Source organism: Elaeis guineensis, chromosome 14 (assembly GCF_000442705.2).
Source record: "Elaeis guineensis isolate ETL-2024a chromosome 14, EG11, whole genome shotgun sequence".
NCBI classification, from domain to species: Eukaryota; Viridiplantae; Streptophyta; class Magnoliopsida; order Arecales; family Arecaceae; genus Elaeis; species Elaeis guineensis.
In genome coordinates this window covers 51,046,004-51,071,136 of record NC_026006.2, presented here as the reverse complement: position 1 = coordinate 51,071,136, position 25,133 = coordinate 51,046,004, and the positions used below count along the sequence as shown (strand labels likewise).

The 25,133-nt window shown below is 36.7% G+C and overlaps 1 protein-coding gene across 2 annotated transcripts in view; it reads right to left on the bottom strand.

Moving 5' to 3' along the window:
* The window catches only part of LOC105057799 (endo-1,3;1,4-beta-D-glucanase), a 57,889-nt gene that overhangs the window by 3,046 nt on the left and 29,710 nt on the right, over positions 1–25,133 (bottom strand). Inside the window, exons 2-3 of one of the 2 annotated variants that reach the window (XM_073248450.1) lie at positions 2,706–2,727; positions 19–139 (exon numbers count right to left, since the gene is read on the bottom strand). In XM_073248450.1, coding sequence (XP_073104551.1) covers positions 19–139; positions 2,706–2,727 — 143 coding nt within the window. Of the gene's footprint in view, positions 1–18; positions 140–2,644; positions 2,728–25,133 lie in introns of both variants that reach the window. The other variant, XM_073248451.1, reaches the window with a different exon arrangement.

The following is a 25,133-nucleotide window of genomic DNA, read 5'->3' as shown; positions in this document are numbered from 1 at the left end:
AAGATGATTATCACATACCGTCCCATGACTTTCAAGCCATACATTTATAGGCTTCTGATCTGGTACATATGGATCTCCATGAAAAAAATCAGGAACTACGACAAAGAATCCCGCAGCCGCAACTTTGTCTGCCAATTTCCTTCAAAGGATAAAATGGTTTTGGCATACTTCTAATTAGCATGCATGTATATGAAGAAACATAGTGCTGAATTAAATAGATAGATAGGCAATGGAGCTTCCACATTGATGATTCAAGCTATTGGATGTGATCTACTATTTCTTAACTGATTACACACCAAAAATCATCTGATTTAGAGGCCCTTACCTATGCATCAGGTGATCAAAAAAATATAAATAATTTAATGTTGTTTAGATTGTCCAATTTGTTTTACCCCTTGACGCATAGACTAGAAGTCTCTTGATCGCATGATTTGTGGTATGTAAGCTATTTAAAGATAGTACATCACATTCAGTTACTCGAATCATCGATATAGAAGCTCCATCATCAAATCTAGACCTGAACAAAATTGAGTTGGGATACACTTCAGTGTAACTAAGTCTCATGCTCTCTCTGTGTGTACTTATACATACATACATATTTGTTAATGTATATAAAGGTATGTGAGTTTATATATATGTGTGTATGCATGAATATATGTATGTATGTATGTATATGTGTGTATGTATGCATTTATGTCTGTGCGTGTGCTTGAACTTGGCCACATGCAAGTGTATCTCTATATAGATTCGGTCAGGTTAAGACTGAATGATAGAAATTCCACATCAATGATCAGAGTTATTAGATGTGATCTGCTCCCTTACTTACCCACCAAAAATCATGTAATTCGGAGAAAACCTATGCATCAAGTAGTCATAAAATTGAGTAGTTTTGATAGCATGAAACAATGCATGTTTTTATTACTATTTATGCATACGATAGTAGTCTCAAAATCTTTAAAGATAATAAATTACATCCAACTGTTTAGATCATTGAGTTAGACCCTAGTGTTCAATCTTGACCTGACTAGATCTGACTAGATATCTACCTTTCTCAAGTCCAAAATAATGATGCATCCAAATCAAAGATTCCCATGCGTTGGAAACTGAATAATTTATTTTTGTAGTTTCTAACATATGCATCATGTGGACACAAAAATAAATGGTATTTATTGTGCTAGTATGCTTAAATATATGATAAATCATTTGGATTGAAAATTCACCTTATTGATTATGATCTATGCATGTTAATTAAACTATGTATACATTGAAAATCAATAGACTTTAATGCTTGAATCATATAAAAACATGGTTTCTTATCATTTTAACTATTCATTTTTGCACCCATACACAGGTTTCAAGCTTTCAAATACGAGATTTTTGGTTTTAGGTATTTTTGATAGCACAGATCATGATCAATAGTGTGGATCCTCGACTTAGATGTCCCATTTTTGATTTTAAAATCAAGAAAAATAGATACCCTCTCCTCTCCAAAGAAGCATAGCTAGTGAGAAATCAAATCTCAAAGTTGATTTACATATGCATACACACAGGCATATATATACATAAACACACATCAAGAGATGGTTTTAAGCATATTTTAAAATCAAATCTTAAAGTTGATTTCTACACATACATACATTACACATACACACACACACACACAGAGAGAGAGAGAGAGAGAGAGAGAGATGGTTTCAAGCATATTTTAAAAACAAAGTTGATTTTTTAAAATGTAGTAAAGTCTTATCCTACTAATTAAGAGGTTAGACAGGTTGGTGATTCAAAGATAGATCTTCTCCCTTCTTTATTTTGTGTCAAAGTATTGCAGCTATCATTATCATTATCTAATCTGCCCCCACCATTTACCGTTTTTACCACATATCAACTTATTGACATATACAAAAATTTTCTATTAATGTAGTTCTCATTGTGCATAGGATTTTAAAGGTTCCTAGGCTTTTAAAAGGGCCAATGATTCCCTTAATTGTCAAGTCCACCAAGCATAATAATACAAAAAAAATAGTTACAAATTATCACATATAAACAAATACATATAGTTTGTTCTATATTCATAAATTATAATATGGTGTCCATGAAGGTTTGTCATCTCGATACTGAACTCCATACTAGTACCATCCTATTACAATATTGATACATCTAGTGTAGGGTCTTGCTGGGCATACCAAGTGTTGGTGCATCTCTTGTACTGCATACTAATTCAATATCGGCATAGTACAATCAATATGCACCAATACCAATATCGATCCTACAAACCCTACTATCAGCCTTTACAAAGAAAAAAAAACTACACTACCTCAAAGTACATTTCAATAATTTTTTTATTAGAAAATTAGGGTTGGACGTCCTTCAATGCATCCTAAAACAGGAATAACACTAAAAACAATAAGAACAAAGAGGTAGAGAAGCATATCATTTTATAATTTTTTAAAAAGATTAATTGCTATGTAAATTTTATCATCATAATCAATAACTTCAACAATAGATTAATTCAACCATTGGATTGTAGTTTATGAGGAAAACACACCATGTAACAATTTGCTTAGCAATATGAAACAATAAAAGGAATATACAAATATTCAAGATATATCTAAGGTGTCTGAGTTTAGGATTCTAAAGATTCTGCCACCCTCTCTTTTGAAAATTCAGAATAATGGTCCAATAATATGGAAAATAGTGATGCACACCTCAAGTTTGGTGCTTCATATCCTGCAAAGAGATAGAATATGTGAAATAACAAACTGTGGATGATGGTGATGGAGATGAGAAATTTGATTTTGATAACCAAAACAACAACATGATGATCAAAGTGACAAAAGTGATGATTAGCAATCATGAAGGCAATGTTATCAACAAAATCAATAACTAAATTCAAAGTCTAAGATTTAAATTATTACAAGGAATTGCTCTAACAACCACCTAATCTGATCTGACAACTTTGATATTGCAACGTGTGTACAGTTATAATTGGCAATTGCCTAGAATAATTTTGAGGTATTAGTCAGAGATACTAGGTAATGCAATATTTTTTATAATTTAAAAAAGGAGCAGCTTACTTATGTATTCTAATTGCATGAATAGGAAACAAGAAAGCCGCACCTTTCTTTTCTTCCCTCTTTAATTCAAGAAACTCCATATGCCAATGGACCACACTTTCCTCCCTTCCTTCTTCCCCCCTCCAACCAAAGTTCTCCATCATCCCCTATGTACTTGAACAAATTCATAGTCTATCCATGACAGCTCTCCTCCCTGCTTCCTTCCAAGAATCAATTAAAGTGCCCTAAAGATCACCAAGCTCATGAAGGTTCACGACTATATCACGGGCCTCAAGAGAAGATGGAGTTTCTTTAGAAATGGAGGCATGGCATCGGATATTCTTGGCCCAATTAATAGGACCGCTAGAAATCCACCCATCACCAGGATTCCCTGGTGAGAAATTTTAGACACCCTCCGATGAACAACTATATATTAGATTATGAGAAGGTTGCCATGTTTTAATTCTCATAGCTCCAAAACCATCCGAGTTGACTCTTTTGCCAACAACAAGCTGATGAAAGCCTTTGATCATGTCAGTGAGGCCAATGAAATGCCCAAGATGTTTCATAAAATCAAATTGTCTGTATGAAATCCAATCTCATCAAGTTTACTAGGTTTACTATGCCATGTATAATAGACACATAGGATTCTACTAAGCTAATCAACTCTCTATCTTCAATCTAGAATTTGCTCCAACCATGGGTTTATTATCACTCTATCGGCCATCCCACTGTTTTAATGAGAGACAAGAAAAAAGAAGGGGATAAAGATATAGGCAAAAGTTGAAGTTTACATTGTTCATGTTTGTATATTATTGTTAAACCACCCATTGCTAGATCTGGGGGGTTCAACTAATCAATTTGGATTGATCAAAGAGTACAGAGCATGATATGGATCACTTCCTCTATCGAATAAATCAATCCCCATTGATTACCAAATGGGCAATGCCGGTGGAGTAAATAGAAGAAAGGGACAGTGTAGAGAAAGAAGAAATGTCTCAATCCTCCCATCTAATTAGATTTTAATATCTTTTAAATGTGAGAAGTGATTGCACCAATATCTATGCACCATTAACTATTTTACTGTTCCAGATTATTATAAAGTTTGAAAACAAAATCCCTTGCAGTGAAGTAAATCCAAGCTAAAAAAATTTAAGAAGGCATTGCTACTATGTTTTGTTTGTTAAAAACTATTCTTATTTGGCTATGTGTGATGCATTGAATATCTCAAGTATTCCTAGATTTCTTATTGTCTTGACATAAGATTTATTAGTTGTGTGTGTATCTAGGTATGTGTCTCTATACTTATACATATGGATATGCATCTATGCGTATATATCTTATCACTTTGGATTCCTAACATGTATGTTAACACACTAAAACAAATAATACCAATAATTTTCACACATGTGCTAAGCAGCGAGCAGCCTAATACATAGGATTTTTAATTTTTAGGCTCTTTTAATGGTGTGGGTCATAATCAACAATGTGAATCTTCAATTTTTAGGCATTTTTAAGGAGACCGGAATGGATCATTCTTCCACCACTATGCTCTAGGAGCAAGGAAGAACACAATAAATGCTTTGGAAATAGATGGCCACCTATTGGAGAACCAATAAGCTATCGCTGATCAGTTTAATTCTAATTTCTTTTTACAACTACTTTCTTGAAAAAGTAGAGGGTGGTAGCATCATCATGGACTGGGTTTGCTAGTACACATAGATAACAATGAATCTTTCTGCTCTTAATAATTTCTCATGAAAGAGATTAAGGAAGCTTTGTTTGTTGTTAATCCATAGAAGGTGGCTGGCCTATATGGGTTCCCTTTCTTTTATCAGAAGTACTAGCACCTCTTGCAGGATGACATTTATCAGCCTATACTTGACTTGTACAATGGAAAATTGGAGACAGATAGGATCTTTTACAATCACAAATCTACTCCTTGGTTTTTAAAGAATCAGCCTAAACGAGCTGTGCCAGGCATGACCTGTTTAAGCCCGTTACGAGCCGTGCCAGGCATCTCTTTGTTTTTTAATTATTCTTTTGGATTGATAACGGCTATTGTTGGAAAAATAACTATTTTGACTCCTCCAACAGCCAAAGAATAGCTAAATTGAGGGGTATTTTGAAAAAATAAAAGTTTTAAAATTTTTATAAATAGGATCCTCTTCTTTTAGTCTCATCACGTCAATTCATCAAACCAATTTTCTTCCTCTCTATAATCTCTCTACTCCTATTTATTCTCTCTTTTAGCAATTCTTTTCTCTTTCATTAAATATTTAGCAAGTAGTAATTATCGTTTAGCAATTCAAGAGTTATACAAGAGGAGAAAGCATCTCCTTTTTGGATGTCGGAGTTCAAGAGGCAGCTCTTCGGTTACTCCGTTCTACTCTCTTCGTCTCTACTTCAATCTACCTCTTTGGCTCTACAAATCTAGCTCTTCGACTATTCGACTCTCCGGCGGCCCGGCCCTTCTCTTCTGGCTCTCCAACTCTCTGCTCTATCTCTTCTTCTTCTTTGGCTCTACTCAATTTTTTTTTGCTAGTTACGAATTAGTTTTTATTGGTTTACATTTATTCAATTTAGATGGCAACTTATAATGATGAGGGTACTATCGTTGCACATGTCGGCATTTTCTCTATTTTTAAAGGAGAAAAAACTCTTCCTACTCCCACTAAAGCTCCTTTTGCTGAAGCTAGATCCTCTTCTCGGAAGAGGACTAGTGCTGAATGGAATGATTTTGATAAAGTTTTGGTTGATAGAGTTTATAAGATAAAGTATAAAAAATATGTCAAATTATATAGTTGTGCCAGTACTAAAGAAACTGACTATTTGAAGAGATATCAAGAGTCTCATAGGATAAGTGATTCTCATCTTCAAAGCACCCTTAATATACAAGAAGGTGCTCTTATAGAAACTTTTGCTTATAATCATAAAAATAAAAATAAAAACTTGTAAAATGGATAGTTAGGGATGTATTATCTTTTAGCTTATGTGAATCTTTTAATTTTGAAGAGTATATTTAATTAACCTTACAATCTGCTTACAGAAGAACCAGTAGACGTACATTTAGAAGAGTAGCTATAACTAATTATTTAGCAATGAAGGATAATTTGATTGGAACTCTTTCTATCTTAAATGCAAAAGTATCATTAACTTCTGATATATGGACTGCATCTATAGGTAGTATGTCTTTTATTTCTGTCATTGCTCATTATATAGACAATGATTGGTAATTAAATAAGCATATTCTTGCTTTTTATTCTTTTGATTATCTCCATTATGGCCAACAAATTTCTAATACTATTTATCAAACTGCAACTATATATAGTTTTAGTAACAAAATTATGTCTGTTATATTTGATAATATATTTAATAATATTATAGCTATCTAATTATTGAAGGATACTTTTCATCTCATTCTAAATGAAAAATTATTTCATATTAGATGTGCATGTCATATTCTAAATATTTCTGTTCAAGCTGGAATATGCATAGTTCAAGATATAATTATAAAAATTAGAAATGCATTATCTTTTATTTATACTTCAAGAGCACGTTTATAAGAATTTAAACAATTGTGCCTAGACCACGATAAATATTTTAAAAAATTTAAATTTGATATAGTTACCTATTGGAATTCTACATATACAATGCTTCATAATGCATATCCATATAAAAAATTATTAAATATGTATATAAATAATCATAGATTAGGCTTTATTTTGACTGAAAATGATTGAAAAAAATTAGAAGATTTTTTTATTAATTTTTATAATGCTATAAATACTCTTTTTGATGTTTATTTTTCAACCTCTTGTGTATTTTTACAACAAGCATATATAATTTATGATTGATAAGTGGTATATTTTTATATTTATTGTAGATATTTTTGATAATTTATGGTGCTAACATCTTCTTAAAAATCTTAATTTCATAAATTTATTGAATTTTCTTAAAAAATAAGTGATTTTAAAAAAAATATGAAATTAGATATATTTATAAAAAAAATAGATGTTAATTTAATTAAGCAATTTAAACATTAAAATGAAGAAAATTTTTTGAGAAATTTAATGCATATTTTTTTTAAATTTTTCAAGTGAAAATTAGAGCGAAAATGGAGCTAAAATATCCTAAAAAATAAAAAAAACAGCCTTCGGTGTACGGTGAATCGGCCACTCGGTCCACAGAGCTAGGACGCGGTCCACAGGAAACTTCATGCGGTCCACTGGCACGGTTCACAGTGAGAGAAAGATCCTGGGCGCGATCCAACGACTGAGATTCAATCTGACTTAGATCCAACGGTTGCTGTTCATTGCTGGTTTATAAGAGGACTCTTTTGCACGATCCGACAGTCCTGAAGTGATCCATCAAGAGATCCAACGGCTGAGGATGCTCCTGACTTTGAATAGGAGATCAGAAGCACTGATCGATGGCCCAGATCTCATCTGAAGCACGATCGGACGGTCAGAATCGAATCCGACCCTGATTAGGAGTAAAAGGTTGATTTTTGGGCAGATCTGAGCGGTCCAATCCAGATCCGACGGTCAGGAATATTCCTAAGGGGATTAATATGATTTCTAAAAATTTTAGGACTCCTTTTCCTACTAAAAAATTATGAAAAATTCATCTATAAATAGGGGGTCAGGGAATAAGCTTTGAGAGCAGAAAAATTGAGTAGAAAGTATAGAAAAAAATAGAAAAAAAATTAAATAGCTTTAAGGATCCAAGGAAAAGAAGGAGAGAAGTCGGTTCATTCTACGGAGTACGATGAAAGATGGAGAGATCATCAACCATTTTTCCGACGAGGCTTGGCTGATCAACTTCAGATCCTTATTACAATTTTATTTTTATTTTATTTTATTATTTTTTTAAAATTTTTTATACTTGAATTTCAATTTTAATTAATGTAAAATTTATTTTTCTGCACTTTAAATTTTTGTCTTTTATTTTTTGCATGTAGATGCTAGGATTTAATTAGTAGATCTTAGTACCAATTTATTTTTATACTTTTTAAGTTTTTATTATTTATTTTTATTACAAGTAGATGCTAGGATCTAGTTAGTAGATCTTAGTACCCGATTTATTTTTTGGATAACTTGATCATTTTTTTATGAAGATAAGATTCACAAGTTGGATATGACTCTAGATCAAGAGAGTCAAAAATCTCATCTTTTTTCAGTTTGTTTATCCTGTCCTCTCCAATAGGGCCTAATCTGTGATGCCACAAATACTTCTGGTTAATTTTATCTTTGGATCTCTTTTGACATACGGCACTCACTATTTGCTCGTTTAAATTTTTATTCATATTAACAAGCAAGTGATATAGACTATCAATTAAAAGATCATGTGCAACCAATTTATTTTATAAATAAATAGAATAAAAATTTTTATTAAAATTAAATTCAAAACCATCATGTGCTAGTACAGACACGAAAATCAAATTTTGACTAGCTACAGAAACAAAATAATAGTTTTTTAAATCTAATCTAAATCTCGACGGTAATCGAAGAGGATAAGTGCCAATGACTTCTACAGTAATTTTTACTCCATTATCGATTCGAAGGATCATGTTACCTTTTCTCAATCTTCTACTTTCTATTAGTCCCTGCATTGAGGTATATATATGAGCACTCAAATCAGAGTCTAATATCCAACTAAAAATAAAAGAAATCGTAAGGTTAGATTCAACTATGAGTATACCTTCTGAAGATTTATTACCCTTTTTGGTCTTTAGAATCTCCAGGTAGAATGGATAGTTCCTCTTCTAGTGGTGGTAAGCATCACAGTGAAAATACTTTCCCTTTACCTCAGCCTTCTTTGGAATGTCCTTCTTTGGCTTGCTCTCTTTCTTCTGCTTCTTAGCAGATTTGTTCTTTTTTTTCCAATCAGACTTTCTCTTGGTCGAAGAAGTCCACTCCATAGTAAGAACAATATCTCTTGAACTCTTCAAGATTCCTTCATAGTGACCAACATGTTGATCAGTTTGGGTACAGTGCAATCAAATTTGTTCATATAAAAATTTACAATAAATTGACTATATGAACTAGTAAGAGATTGAAGGATCAAATTTATCTACAATTCTTTTTGCATATTAAGTTCGAGCTTCTCAAGCTCCTCAATATCCTTGATCACTATCATACAGTGTTTATGGACTGATTACCCTTCGTGCATTTTCAGATTGAAGAATCTCTTGGACACTTCGAAGCATGCTGTATGGCTCTGTTCATCATACAACTCTTGTAGGTGAGTGATCATAGTCTTGGTAGTGGGCATATGCTCATACTGGCTCTGCAATTCATTTGTCATGGATGCTAGCATATAGCACTTGACTCGACTGTCTTCATCCATCCACTTTTCATAAGTAATTTTTTGCTCTACAGTAGGATGGTTTGGTAACACTAGGGGTTCCTAGTCGACCTAGTTTTTCAAAAGTGAGGACAATCCTGAAGTTTTTTAGCTAGTCTTTATAGTTTGTTTTGATCAAATAATTAGATTCAAGGATGCGGAAGAGAGGGTTTGAGGCAGACATTGTTTAACTGCGAGAGTAGAGATTCAAGTTAGACTTTTATACTTTAAATTTATATTTATTCTAGAGACTTTAAGATACAAACAATGACTCCCACTAATTTTTCAGATCTCTCCATTCCTTGGGCGGGAAATAAAAATCCTGATACAATAACCAGATTCCTAGTAGGTGCTACAGTCCTACCAATGCCATGTACCACACCTAACAGTTATTGATAATATACATACCGATGCGTGGACAACTCTTTGCCCAGATACTTTTCAAAGCATGTTGCAGCGACTTGGTCTCTAAGTCATGTGGGTTCACATAACAATTATTTACCACACTTCTTAGTGAAGTCCGACCCACTATTCACAAATAGGTGCAAGGCCATCATTGGATCCCTCACCTAATAATTATTGGGCTCAATCCCATCCTTACCCTTGAGCAGCTCTTTGCTAATAAAGTAGTTGTATGCTCCCAGTGCAATTGAACTATTATGACTAGTCGAGAACAATCAACACTAGTAGCATGTTTGCACATCTACAACAGTGGAAGACCTATGGACTTAATATTTATAGAGAGATTTAGGTTTAGATCTCATCTAATCAGTCATTATATAATCAATCTAATTGGCATAGGCTAAACCAAACCATCAAGCAATCTTATTCAGAACTCAATCTTTCAAATTGATCAGGTAAGTAGAGATCGGTGGGGGTCTCCTCATTGCTTTCCTTCGACACCATTAAATTAGCCAGATCAGCGAATGTAACAAATTAAATAACTATCTCTCAATTACTTGTCTTAGACACCAATAGGTCAATTGGTCCAAATAGGTTAGCTTAGGCAAATTAGGCTCAAGCCATCGAGCTGAATTAGGTCCTTAGGTTAATCGATTCTACACATGGGGTTTAATTGATTTGATCAACAATAATTGTATGATCTTATAACTTAATTGACCTAATCTTAATCAACACTTAACTTGATTTGATCAATTACTTAATCGAATTAGATCCATTGTGTTCAAATAAAAAATCTTAGATGCAATCTGATTACATGACTTAATTTTTTATTTTTTCATGACCAAAACCCTCATACACAAACATAAATTTTAGATTTTAAAATTAAATTTTAGATCTAAATTTCTTATATAAAAGATAAATTTTAAATCATGAAACTGATTTTCAGATTTAACATACAAGCATGTATCTCATATATGTATGTAAAATTTAGATTTAAATAAAAATTCAGATCATAACATGATGTCACATGTCTCATATACAAATCATGAATTATATTGATAACAATTTTTAGATCTAAATATACAATCATATATCTCATATATGAATCATAAATCAGGTCAAATTAACTTTCAGATTTATGCATGCATCTTCATATCACATAAACATGAACTAGAAACCATTCTAGAATAAATTCAGTTCTATGCATGCTTTCACATATCAACTGTATGATCTGAAAATTAAATCTAAAATAAATTTTAGATTTAAAATAATCATCTAGATATTTTATGTATTAAAAAAATTAGATTTTAAAATTTTTTTCAAAATATGTATGTCAATTTCATACATATGAAACACCTGGCTCTAATACCATTATTGGAATTTCATGTCGGGGCATGCATGTATGTTTCAAATTTTTTTTTTTCTAAACAGTATAGTAGAATAAAAAATTAAAACTTCTTTTAATCTAAATTATGTATGCATAAAATATAGAATACTAGGATCTACTTCATATGCTGAAATTAAATACATACTGAATTTTATGCTGAAATTGAATATGTGATCGATCATATACCTATTTCATAATTTTTTCTTTAAATCTGGATCTGAAAGAGAGTAGGTTATTCCTTGGCCGTGCAAGTATCCAGTCTCTATGGGTATTCACTCAGGATCAGCCTGAAATAGTCTTTTTTGATGTTGACTCTTCTTCTCTAAGAACAATCAGCCTGCGAATCTGAACGAAGCTTGAATCGTGATCAACTCTTTGATTCTTTTTTTTATCTTTTTTTTTTCTTCTTCTTTTGCTTTTTTCTCTTGATTATGAAGCAATCAAGATCTAAAAACCAGCAAGCAAAGGGATGCCCAAACACCTTTTGGGCGCGGAGAAGTGGGACGCCCAAACTCCTTGGGCGTTGGATCTTCAAGGGAGAAGAGAGGAAGAAGAGAGAGGGGGCGTGGGGACCTTCTAAGGGAGGCATGGGGTGCTGAAATTTAGTGCTAAGGAACCTTAGGCAAGGCCCCTTTAAATAAGTATAAGATTTGAATCCTATTTAAAACCAAACAATCACTTAATACAAGTCATATTTGTATTAGGAATCTTTATTCCTTTAGTTATTTGACCCTCTTTAGGAGATCCTATTGGTGCCAACTATTGGAGCCCTTGCACCCACAAATACACATGCCACATGAGGCCTAGGGGATGCCCCATGTTGGTCCCACATGCCGTCTAATGGGTGGGCACGTCCAACTTGATCAAATCAAGTGATGTCCAATCAAAACTATCAAGAAAATTGATTAAGGGTTTGAACTCTTAATTCATTTGATCCAAAATCCTAGGCACTCAACAATTGGAGCCCAATGAATCTAATTCATTTAGATTATTAGTAGGTAATTAAATTTGAATTAATCTTATCAAATAAAAAATTTAAATATCAAAAAAATTGGATTCAACCATGTGCTAGCAAAGTTACCCTGAACCCAATAGAATTTTTCTAAACTCAATTGAGATTTCATAAGTCTAATTGCTTATTCCAGATCTAATTCCTTTATTATGTGATCATATAGGTTCAATTTTATCTGGTAGTGAGATATAAAATAATCTCTATCAAAGTATTATTGAAACTTTTTCAATGGATCGGAATAATTTCACTCTAACTCACTAAGGATTGTCAATTTTGAGCAACCCTAGTGAGCTTTCACAATCCATTAGTGACACCTAGCAGTATATAGTGGTAACCTAGTAAAATCAAAAAAAAATCTCAAGGTGTAGTTAACATCTGATTCAGTCCCTCTATCGTGCGTCCCAACTAGATAGCAGGTTATGAATAAATCGTCAAATCTCATCATCAGTCATATAATAGATTCGATTAGCTCAAGTCCAATTACGATCCTTATGAAAACTCTTTTCTATCAATCACACTGCCGTGGCCACAAACTCTCGGACTTAGCCTCTCAAATTTCATAGGACTACTCCTCTCTATCAAGATTGATAGATTTTATCTAGATATATACCTTACTCCTACAGTGGACCAACTGTCGCCAACATCCACTATAAAGATTTATTGAGATCATGTTTATGTATCAGTCAAACTCCAGTAGACTCACTGTAAGTATTTGTTCCATCACAGATCAAAGGACTATTCACACAACTACAGCATCGAGATAATTAGTGACGATTGAGTAGAAATCTAAGTGATCTCTCGTATATTCATGCTCTCTCTAATAACTACCCGCACTTGTCGCTCAATATCTCTACACTATAGATTAGAGATTCATCTACTCCGAAGGAAGCGATATATGCATCGATCTATCCTGATCGATCACCATCCTCATGATGATACTATGATCAAGAGCATTTAAGAATTATATATATATTTCTAATTCTCAACACCTTAAGAATATGTATCGAAATGTTAATTCTATGGATGATTCAAGGACACATCACACTTGAATGAAAACGAACTTGCTCTTTTATTGATCAAATCAATGAATTAAATATAAAATTATGTCCTAGATTTATTATAATGTGTCAGCCATATTAACTTCTAGGATATACATCTAACAGGTTGGTGCCGGCATGCTATCTAACAAACACGGATCAAGCCCCTTGGGCGTTAGCACAAGTGGAATGGGCCTTGTGCTTCCACGCAAATGACCAAGGTTCGAAATATATAGATGTCGATTAAATGAGAAACCAAATGCCCTATGCCTTGGTCAGGTGCATGTGGAGTGGTTCTATCCGCTTGGATGCCTGATGGGGCACCGGGGTGACGTACTCACCCAGGAGTCAGGGGGAGCCCCCTCTTGGCCCTGTGATAGGGAGTCGTGGCCACCTGGCTTGTCAAGTGAGTCGCCCTAATCTGGTGCATCGAACATTCCCTGATGGAAGAGGGCCCTCATGGTTCACCCAGAGGAGGTTGCTATGCTGGCCCCGCCCTTCCCTCTTACATAATAAAAAAAAAAACAACTGCAGATCAGAACTCTTTTTGCTAAGATCAGATCAGCTTCATTAAAAGAAATCTTTTACTATATCAATCACAGAGAAAGAAATATATGAAGAGAGAAACATTCTAGAGAACAAAAATTTATAAAGAGGAAAAATAAAGAGAGAATGTAGAACTTTCTAGGGATAGAAAATAGTGGGGATGTGAGCTCAGAGAAGAGAGAGAAACTCTCTTCTTTTTCTTTTTTTTCTTTTCTTAGTTTTTTTTTCTTTTCTATTTCTCTTTTTCTTCTTTCTTCTTTTTCTTCCCATGTTTTTCTTCCTTATTCTTTCATGGAACAGGGGATCCTTTAATCCTTAGTTCCCGTTACGAGGGAGTCCCATAGCCGGTGCCGCCCATGGTCGGAAGGCAAACTATGGTGGTGAGACCCAAGGACCTTGGTCCGATGACCGGTGACGGCAGTGAACAATGAAAAAAAATCAAAGAAAAATACAAAAAACAGAGAAAATCAGTGGCTCATCCTTTTGAGAAGAAATCCAGCGATTATCCCATTGAAAATCATGATTCCAAGGGTCAAAAAGATGGGAAGAAGGGTTGAGTAGAAGTTTGGAGGCTTTTTACCTTCATTCCGATAGCGGTTCAATGGCTTTTTCCTGGTGAACATAAGGATGAACATAGTGTTTGAGAGGAAAAACGATGGAACGATCAGCTCTAAGGACCAAAAATCAGTGGCGGTGATTAGAGGAACTCTGAGTTGATTTAAATACCAGCGGAAATCGGATATTTTGAGGGCATTCGATGTTTAGATTCGAAAGAAACTCGGACTCCCGCGTGACATCGAAGACAGAAAGAACAGGGTCTCCGGCACATGCAAGATTATTATTATTGTTTTTTCCAATTGTGGGCGAGCTTTGGGCTGGATATTACGGTACTGTCGAGGGAAGATAGATAACAACCATAGATATCCAAAACGAACCAAGGCCAGATTCTTTTGATCTATCAATGTTTAGATAATGACATTCATTTATAATAGTTTCAGCATATTATTTAATAAAATAATTTTCAGCATATCTAACATACATATATTAAAATAGAGGTTTTGTATTGGTAGGGCTTTATCTGTACAAACTACTCCCATCATGTATATAGATGATTATTCCTCAAAAAGATAGATGAATTATTTAAAAGTCTAACAAGAAAAATAATTATTCAAAAAATTAATTCTGTATGTTACCAAATAACCTTTAATTCTAGGTAAAACAATGTCCCAGAAAATATAATAATCTTTAGATTAATAATTTAAAATAAAATAATTACAGCATATATATAGTATAATATGTACAGACTATATTTTCTCAACGTGTATAGATAATTATTCCCTTAAAAAGCAGATGAATCATTTAAAAGCCTAACAAGCTAAGTAGTTATTCAGAAATTTAATTCTATGCCTCTCCAAATAAGCTTTCTCTCTGAGTAAAACAACTCTAGCACTTAATATGGAAGAAAATATAATAACTCTAGATTAATAATTTAAATTAGAACAATAACGATAGAATATATAGTATAATATCATATAATACTGCCCTCTCACTTAAGAAGAATATCTCTTAAATGGTTAAATTCTATTAGTTAAAGCTTGATCCAATCAATTTGGATCCTGTCTAGTTGGATCTATTTTTTTTTTTTAAATTTTGATAGACGAAGTTGGGTTGACAATCATCTTAAATATAGATTTTAATAAATACGTACACAAATCACAATAAATATTTATATATAGATTGAACTACTTAAACTTTGTTGTAACTATATATTTATATTTACTCTAAAATATATATTCTAGATACCATACTGATACAATACAACAGTAAAATATTAAAATATTAAAATCATTTTTTTTATTAATCATTCTTTTGTTCAAATCTAATGATACTAATCATTCCTTTTTTGTTAGTAAAATATAAGTCTATTATTTTTCATTAAACTTCAATAAAAATATTTATTAATAAAATAAATACTTTATATATTAATAAAAATATACTATTTTCTAAATAATTATGTAATTAATAAAAAATAATATCCAAAGATGGTATATTTTTTTTAAATAAAGGTGGTATCCTGCACGTTGAATGGTCTGTATGCTTGTTATTTAATAAAGTAATGGCCATTATAACATATTATTTATTGTTATAACATGGCCTATCTTTTTTACTTATATCTTATCATACAGTCCAAAAAAATATTTTTATTCTATAAACAGTAGAAAGAATTTTTTTTTTTTTTTTGTATCTGTCACTTGTTCTAATACAGCACCACCATAGCAACCATTATACAGTGATTACTTTAATAAAAATTTGAAACTCTCCTTGAGGTAAGTAATCGTTAATACTTATTTTATAACCATGGTAAGCAGACTTGCCTGATAACACTATGCGTAGCAATGATAGATTCTCGCATTGAATTTTGCATGATAGAACTAGAAATTATCTGTATAAATCTTCATGTTTCATCTTCAATAATTTAAAGTACGATATTATCATCACACAGGTAGGTTTCCTTTTATCTAAAAAATCCATTTAATGTTATGAAACATTAATACATTCAGTTTAGAAGTCCAAATAGTAATGTTTAAAATAATAATTGTTGGATAGATATCCGTCACTTAGCCGACTATCAAGCGTTCTTGTCTTCGAGCCAACTAGAAGAACTACACCGACTAAGCTACCGCCGCTCAATCCTACTCGGATTTATGAGTCTCGACCAGCAGGATCAATGCCGGCCACCATCATGGACATCCGACCGACTAAGGGCAGTATAATTCCAGTCGGCATAAAGCCGACTAGGATTTACATGCAACCTACGGCCCACTATGCCGAATAATGCGCAGTCTGCAACCGATTTCATATTCGGCGTGCGGTCGACTACATCAGTCGATGGCGGGGTACTACCTCTCGACGATCTCATCTTGTCGACTCCGACTACATGGGCCTTTGCTGACTAGCTGAGCACCGAACATGGCCACCATGCCATTCTGACAAGCCACATCAAGGTCATGTCACTCAGATGCTATACTCTGACTAGCTAGCTACGCATCATGATAGAATACTACGAATTCATTAAGTGCACCCACAGGATCATTTATTATATCTCACACCCGGTAGCTCCGCCGCCATAAGCGCGTTGAGTAGAAGGCACACCTGTCGTTAGCATTTAAAGACACCCATGCAGTACCATACGGCACCGTACAATAGGACATGATCGATATGATCACCTATCCTCTCACTATTCATTTTGCTCCCTTTATAAATAGAGGTGAGCGGGGATTCCTCCAAGTATGCACACTATTTGCAACCTAGAGACTCTGTCGCTACTTTATCGATCCTTCCACTCGAGCTATCTCGCAGATTTGAGCATCGGAGGATCCTCACCGGAGCCACCTCCAGTGGGACTTCTTTTGCAGGTTCATCTTCTCCGACGTCAAGCGGAGCCTAGCACCCCTCTTCTTCGATCAACCTCACCACCCTCAGTCTCGGCCTTGATTGTGTGCACCTTCTTCGACGACGACACATCATCTTCCGACATTCCAACCACCCATTAACAGGCACGGTTCCTAGTCGGCTCCAGGCCGACTATCGACTATCCATTGGAGAAAGGCCGCAATAGTTTGGCACGCCAGGAAGGGAAGAATTGAGTAGAGAGACATCTTTTCTTCGAAGAACCTCCATGGCCAAGACAAGGATGAAGAATGTTTTTGTTGGTTTCGTTCGAAGCTCGTCACGACGTGATGCACCTCCGGCAACCCATGGAGAGTCGAGTGCTTCACAACTGCCAGTGATGGTAGATCCTAGGTTTGCTGCTCTCGTGCAGCAAATGAAAAATCTGACGGAGGCTGTCCAAGGTCTCCAACAATAACAGCAACAACAGCAGCAGGAAGTAGTCGCACCATGTGATGCGCCTTTCAGACACAGCCACCGACCGCAATCTCCAACCTGCCACTTTACATGGCATTTCTGTCGAGCGAGTTCTCCACCCATCTGGCGGTCACCACGTTCTGAATCTCGATGCGCTTCACGTGTTGATTCCAGTAACCACCGGCCTCCACATTCCCCTTGATGAACCCAACATAAGGGGAAGAGGCCACGATCTTCGTCAAGATCTTTTTCTTCCAGAGAAGGTTCTACTCCAGACTGCTCGCAGCATCCAGATGTGTCGCAACAACGGCTGGATGAGTATGATTAGAAACTGAAGAAGATAGAACGCCATCTGGAACAGCTCCAGACCAACCATCGAGAATCGACTAATGAATTCGACGTCAGTACAAGTCTGCCTTTCTCAAGATGGATCCTCGATGAATCAATTTCTGATCGATTCAAAATATCATAAATCAAGCTGTACGATGGCTCCACTGACCCACTAGATCATTTTGAGAGCTACAAAGCTCTCATGCTTCTGTAAGGGGCATCTGATGCCTTTTTCTGTATTGCCTTCTCGGTTACCCTCCAAAAAATCATACGAGCATGGTACTCGGGGTTATAGCTAAGAAGCATCAATTTTTTTAAATAGTTCAAGCAACTGTTCATGGCACACTTCGGCACAAACTGGAAAGTACCTAGAACCACTGACAGCATCTTCTCTATCCGATGGTAGGATAGTGAGTCTTTACGAAAGTTTGTGGTGCATTTCAACATTGCCACCCTGGAGGTCAAGGACCTCGATGAGGCGACGGCCATTGCGGTAATGAAGTAGAGACTCCGAAACTCTAAGTTCACTTATTCTCTAGATAAGATGCTTCCTCGGTCCTATGTCAAACTCCTCGAGCGTACATAGAAGTACATCCACGATGATGAAGCTACCACTGACCGCTGTGAGTTCAAAGGAAAGGACCAAAAGAAGAAGGCAAGAAAAGGAGGAGTCTCCGACGAGCCTAGTCAGATCCATGCCGAGAAGGAGGCTGCACCTCTCCGATTAAGCCAGAAGTCTAAGAACTTCATGAGCAGGTACGACTCCTACACTCCTCTGACTACTTTTTGATCGCAGATTCTTATAGAGATAGAGTGGGAGAACTTTCTTTATCGACCCCCGCCGATGAAGATGAAATCTCATGATCGAAAATGCTACTGCCGCTTCCATCGCGACCATGGGCACGACACGGAAGAGTGCTGCTAGCTGAAGAATAAGATCGAGGATCTGATAAGAAGGGGGTATCTCGAAAAGTATGCATAGGAGTGACCTATGTAGCTACCTTCTGATCCACCTCATTTAGAACCCGAGGAAGAGACTCACATCCAACCGATAGCGAGCGTGATCAATATGATCTCGACGGGATCGTGACTCCAAGGGCAGATGATTGGGAAAGTACCTCCAAGCGCCAACAGACCGACAATGACATCATATTTATCGAAGCAGATTTGCGAGGAGTCCAGACTCTCCATAATGATGCTATAGTTGTATCAATGACAATTGCCAACAATGATGTAAAAAGATGTCTTGTTGATAATAGAAGTTCCATTGACATGATTTTCTATGATTGTTTCTTTCGAATACGATAACTTTCTGTTAAACTTCTCAAATTTCTCAACCAAATTTACAGGTGACTTAGTCAAAGTGGAGGGTGAGATCGAACTCTCCGTCACGGTCGGACAATCACCTTGATAGTCGATCATTCACCTTAACTTTCTAGTAGCCTGGGTCTCCTTCACCTACAACATCAGCTTAGGGCGGTCTGGATTGAATGTGCTTCGAGCAGTCCTCTCAACTTACTATTTGCTCGTGCGCTTCCTGACAAAGAATGAACTTGATGAAATGCGAAGAGACTAACAGTTGGTTTGATAATGCCACTTAACCACTCTCAAAGAAAAAAGACCTGCTGAAGCTCTCGTCATTGATGACAAACTGGATCAGAGAGAAGTTGAAAGCCGGAGAGAACTCATGGAGCAACTCATCTCAGTTTCTTTATACGATGAAAATCCGACTAAAATCATTCAAGTCGGATCTTCACTGAGTGAGGAGCTATGAGAGAAGCTGATGGATTTTCTAAGAAGAATTGATGAGGTCTTTACCTGGTCTGCTTCCGACATGTCAGGCATCCCCTCAGAAGTCACCATCCACTGACTTAATGTCAATCCTGACTACAAGCTGGTGAGATAAAAGAAAAGAAGCTTCACTCCTGGGAGATAGAAGAACATCGATGAAGAGGTTGACAAACTGTTGGTAGCCGACTTCATCTGTGAGGTGATCTATCCGGATTGGCTCGCAAATGTAGTGATAGTCAATAAGACAAGTGATAAATGACGGATCAGCATCGACTACACTAACTTGAACAAAGCTTATCCTAAAGACAGCTTTTCACTTTCATGAATTGATCAGTTAGTTGACGCGACATCCAGCCATCAGCTACTCAGCTTCATAGATGCTTTCTCTGACTTCAACCAGATCTGGATGGTGCTCGAGGATGAGGAAAAGATAGCATTTATCACTGACAAGGATCTATACTGTTATAAAGTTATACCTTTTGGTCTCAAAAATACTGCAGCAACATATCAGAAGCTGGTTAACAAAATCTTTAAAGACTAAATTGGACGTAATATGGATGTCTACATCTCCAACATACTCGTGAAAAATATTGAAGCTATCCTCCATATCAATGATTTGGTAGAAGCTTTCGACACCTTAAGAAAGCATCAGATGAAGCTAAATCCGATTAAGTGTGCCTTCGGCATCACTTTGGAGAAGTTTTTCGGCTTTATGGTGACAAAGTGAGGCATCGAGGCCAACCCTGAGAAGATCAAAGCGGTTCTCAACATGAAGCTTTCAAATTTTTGGAAAGACATTTGGAGATTGTTGGGGCATATCACATCCTTAAGCCGGTTCATCTCCAAGTATACAGAGCGATACCTTTCCTTTTTCATGACCTTCAGGCAGATGAAGGACTTCACCTAGATGGAGGAATGTCAAAAATCCTTCGATAAGTTGAAGCAGTACCTTAGTTAGCTCTCCTCCACTCCTGACAAAGCTCAGCACCGATGATGAATTGCTCATGTACGTAGCGACAACTTCTGAAGCTATCAGCTCGATGTTAGTTTGGGAAGAATGCAAAACACAGAGGTCCATTTACTACATCAGTCAGGTGTTGCTCGATATCGAAATAAGATACTCTTGCATTGAAAAGGTCGTACTCGGGATCATAACAACTATTCATCGACAATGCCCTACTTTCAAGCCCATTCAGTAAAAGTCTTGACCGACCTCCTCCTAAGGACTCTACTTCAACAGTCAGACACCTGGGGAGAATGGCCAAGTGGATGGTTGAGCTCATTGAGTTCGACCTTTCTTTTGTTCCAAGATCTTCGATCAAGGCCCAAATTCTCATCGATTTCATTGTTGAGTGTACTCCAACTGACAACAACCAAGTCGAAGATAACTCTCCGAAGGATACTCAAGAACCTGTGTGGATTCTACACATGGATGGAGTTTCAAATGCTCAAGCATGCGGTGCGGGCCTAATTTTGACTAATGTTGATGGGATGGTGACCGAATATACTTTTCAATTTGATTTCAAAGCTTCAAACAACTAAACGGAGTACGAAGCCCTAATAGTCGGATTGAAGATTGCTAAAAATCTCGATGTGAAGTACTTACGGATATTCACCGACTCACAACTCATCATCGGATAGTCTTGAGAAGAATATATGGCCTGAGATCCTGTTCTCTCCAGGTATCTATAAAAGCTCAAGTCTCTACAACCGCACTTTGACTATTTCAAAATTTTTCATATCCCTCGCTCTGAGAATGTCCGAGCCAACTCTCCATCTTGTCTCACTAGTTTCGATTGCAGCGAGCTTGAAAAATCTTCATCGAGTATCTTGAGAGCCTGAGCATCGACTTAGAGGAAGAAGTTCATCATGTCCAAGTCGGACATGAGTCAAGTTGGATTGATCCGTTCATCAAATTCTTGACGGACAGAACCTTCCCTGCTGATCTTGTTGAGGCACACCGACTAAAAAGGTTGGCAACTCAGTACGTGATCATTGATGATCAACTTTATAAAAGGTTAGCATCTCTATCCCTACTCAAGTGTTTCTGACCTTTCGAGGCTGACTACACACTTTAAAAGGTGCATGAAGGCATTTGCAGCAATCATTTGGGGGACAAGTCGCTATCCGACCATGCAGAAAGATGCCTACGATTTGATACAGAAATGTGACTAATGTCAAAGGTTCACCAACATCCAGAGGCTTCCATCCAGTCACCTTACAACCATTTCGACACCCTGATCATTTGACCAATGGGGTGTCAACATACTCGATCCATTTTCGTCTGCTAGTGAGCAAAGATGGTTTTTTGTAGTGGCCATCGACTACTTCACTAAGTGGATCAAAGTGAAACCACTGGTGTAGATAATGGAGTAGAAGACTACCAGTTTTCTATAAAAATTCATCATCTGCTGATTTAGTCTATCCGAGTGATCATCACCGACAATGGTCGATAGTTCAACAATGCCAAGTTTGAAGAGTTTTATGCTAGGTATTATATCATCCACAAACTCACTTCGATCAGACATCCTCAATCTAATGGAGAAGCTGAGGTGACCAATAGGATAATTCTCCAAGGCTTGAAGAATAGAATCTGTCAAGTTAAGGATAGCTAGGCCGATGAGCTTCACAGTGTTCTATGGTCTTACTGAACAACTCCTCGAATTTTGATCGGAGAGACTCCATTCAAGTTGGTATTTAGGATTGAAGTTATAATTCCAGTTGAAATCGGCTTATCTTCAACTCGGGTGGAACACTACGATGAATCAACTAATTCGGACAAGAGATGAGCAGACTTGGATTTGCTCTAGAAAATTCAAAAATGAGCTCGACTAAGAATGACCTCCTACCAATAAAGGGTAGCTTGGTATTACGACTCCCGAGTCAAACCGAAGATTTTTTGAATATGAGACTTAGTCCTTAGAAGAGCAAAAATCTTCAAGCCCACCGAGTAAGTGAAGCTGTCTCCTAATTGGGAACATCCCTACAAAATCTCGATAGTCCTGCAACTGGGTGCCTATAAAATTGAGAACTTGGACAGCACCAAGATCCCTCAAACTTGGAAAGTTGAGAACCTACGGATGTATTATCAATAAGAATGCCTTCACCATTGAAAAGATCTTTCTTTCCACAAATTCTATGCCTTACAGATCGAGTTCTTGGAGATCTACAATACGATCATTCTCTCGTCGGCTTGTACCCAACGAAGTGTTAGTTAGCTCATACCTAACTAACGAAGCTAGGAGTGGGTCCATTTCTAAAAATGGATGGGTCTCTCAACCATAAGCATGCTTGCCAAAAGCTGCAACATCAGGTTGAACATGAGACCTAGGCAAAATTATTGCATTAGTCTGCTAAAGTCTGATTAGCAGAGTCGCGAGGTTTGGCATCCGACGGCATAACTATCTGAGTGTCAATGAGCCCAACAGGATCTGTAAGTCATGGAGCCATAACACCCGATGAGATAAGTACAGTGTTTGGCAAATAACCAAACATCAGAGCCGTATGGTCTGACAACCACCACCATACTCGCAATGCTCAAAAGGTCGTGAGCATGTAAGATGCAGTTCGTCATACAAATCGACGAAAATAAATTATGGTAAGTCAGCTCAACACCGACTACCTGAGGATCCACTAATTCTAAATAAAAATCTCCTCTAAGTTCTTACTCAGTGGAATGATCTATGGTGAAAGATCCATGACTATAACTTCACTCTAACTGACCGAGTTCGACTACAAAAATTGACTATACGACTTAGAGAATCTTCTCAAGTTCATTATTTTGGCTACGACCTACTCGATTTTACTGTTTCCACCGACTACTTTGCTTTATCACTGACTTCATTAAATTAGCCAATTTTATAGAAAGATTGCTAAGTTAGTAGAGGAGGAAAGCATGCATAAAGATCAAGTCAGACGATTCATAAGTTAAAAGAGAAGATAATTTTATTTTATTTCAAAGAAGCTTCGTACAGAATAAGAAGAAAATACATGGTAGAAAATTGAAAAAAAAAAGAGTACAAAAGAAATCTAAGAAGTCAGATGGAGATGGTCCTCTTCGGCCTTCGATTCCTCATCGCCCGACTCGTTTGATTTCTTATGGGCTTGTATGGAGCTCAGGTCTACCTTGGGCATGAGATGTCAGACCTGCTTCTTGCATTCTACAAATCTAAGCTGGTACGCATCTGCACCGACATCAGCGAGCTCGTCCTCATACTTCTTTGAATTTTGAAACTCAACCAGTGCCCGAGAAGAAGCTTTCTGCGCCCAACTTTCTACTATCGTCAATTTTTCTTGTAGCTTGATGGTGGTCTTCTCGATTTTCTTGATGGCATTCTGGACCTCCTCGATAGCCTTCTCAGCCTTCAGCACCCTTTCCTTCTCCTCGATGTGGGCGCTCTCAGCCGACTCCATCTCCTTCTGATAGTCAGTCTTCAACCTTTCGAACTCCTCCTTCTCTTTTCTCTATTGGGTTGCCAAATTTGCTAATTCGACCTCCAACAGAGTTATTTTCTCTCTACTTTTTTTCTCTCGCTCCTCGATAGCTCGAAGGATTTCGTCAGAGACCTCGACCCATGCACAAGCAATTTGAATCTGATCCCCTAAATCATGGTTGATCTGAGCAGATTTGATCAACCCCTCTGATAAAATAGTAATGTCGTGGATCATCTACAAAATAGAAAAAAATAGCTAAGTCATATACTCGATCAAAAATAATTCAGAAAAAAATCGAACAAGAAAAGGTCGAACACTTACCTCAATCAATGACATGTAAGTGCCCGACTGAATCTCCAAGATCGGGCATGCCTTCCTGACTTCTTAGTCCGTGGGAAGCATCACCATTCTTGCCAACTTTCCCGTAAGTCGACGGTCCTAAAGTGACTGATTGATGGCTTTGAAATGCATCCCAATCGTGATAGTCGGCTCTTCGAAAGGTAAGTCTGGACCGTAGTCCGTAGTGAAATTGGAGAGTATCAGTGCCTTACCTTTGTCGGCACCCTTGTCAGTAGCTTTCCGACCAGCTGCCCAACCTCCTTCAAACCTGGCTTGGATCAAAAGGGCTTATACCCTTCGGCCAGTCTGGTCGGTGGTTCGATGACCACCACATCATCATTGACTGGGGGAGAAGCTGCAATCATGACGACTTCAGTGGTAGGTGGCGGAGATAAGCGCTCCAACAGTACTCGGGGTGGTGATGGCGGTACTCAAGGTGACAATGGCGGCTGCGTACTCCTAGGTATCCGAGAAGAAGACTCTTCTCTTGGTTTCTTTGGTGGCCAAGAGGGATCGTCGGGCCCAGGTGCCACTTTGGTCTTCTTCTTCCAAACCACCTCCTTGAGAGATCCCACCGTAACCCTCAT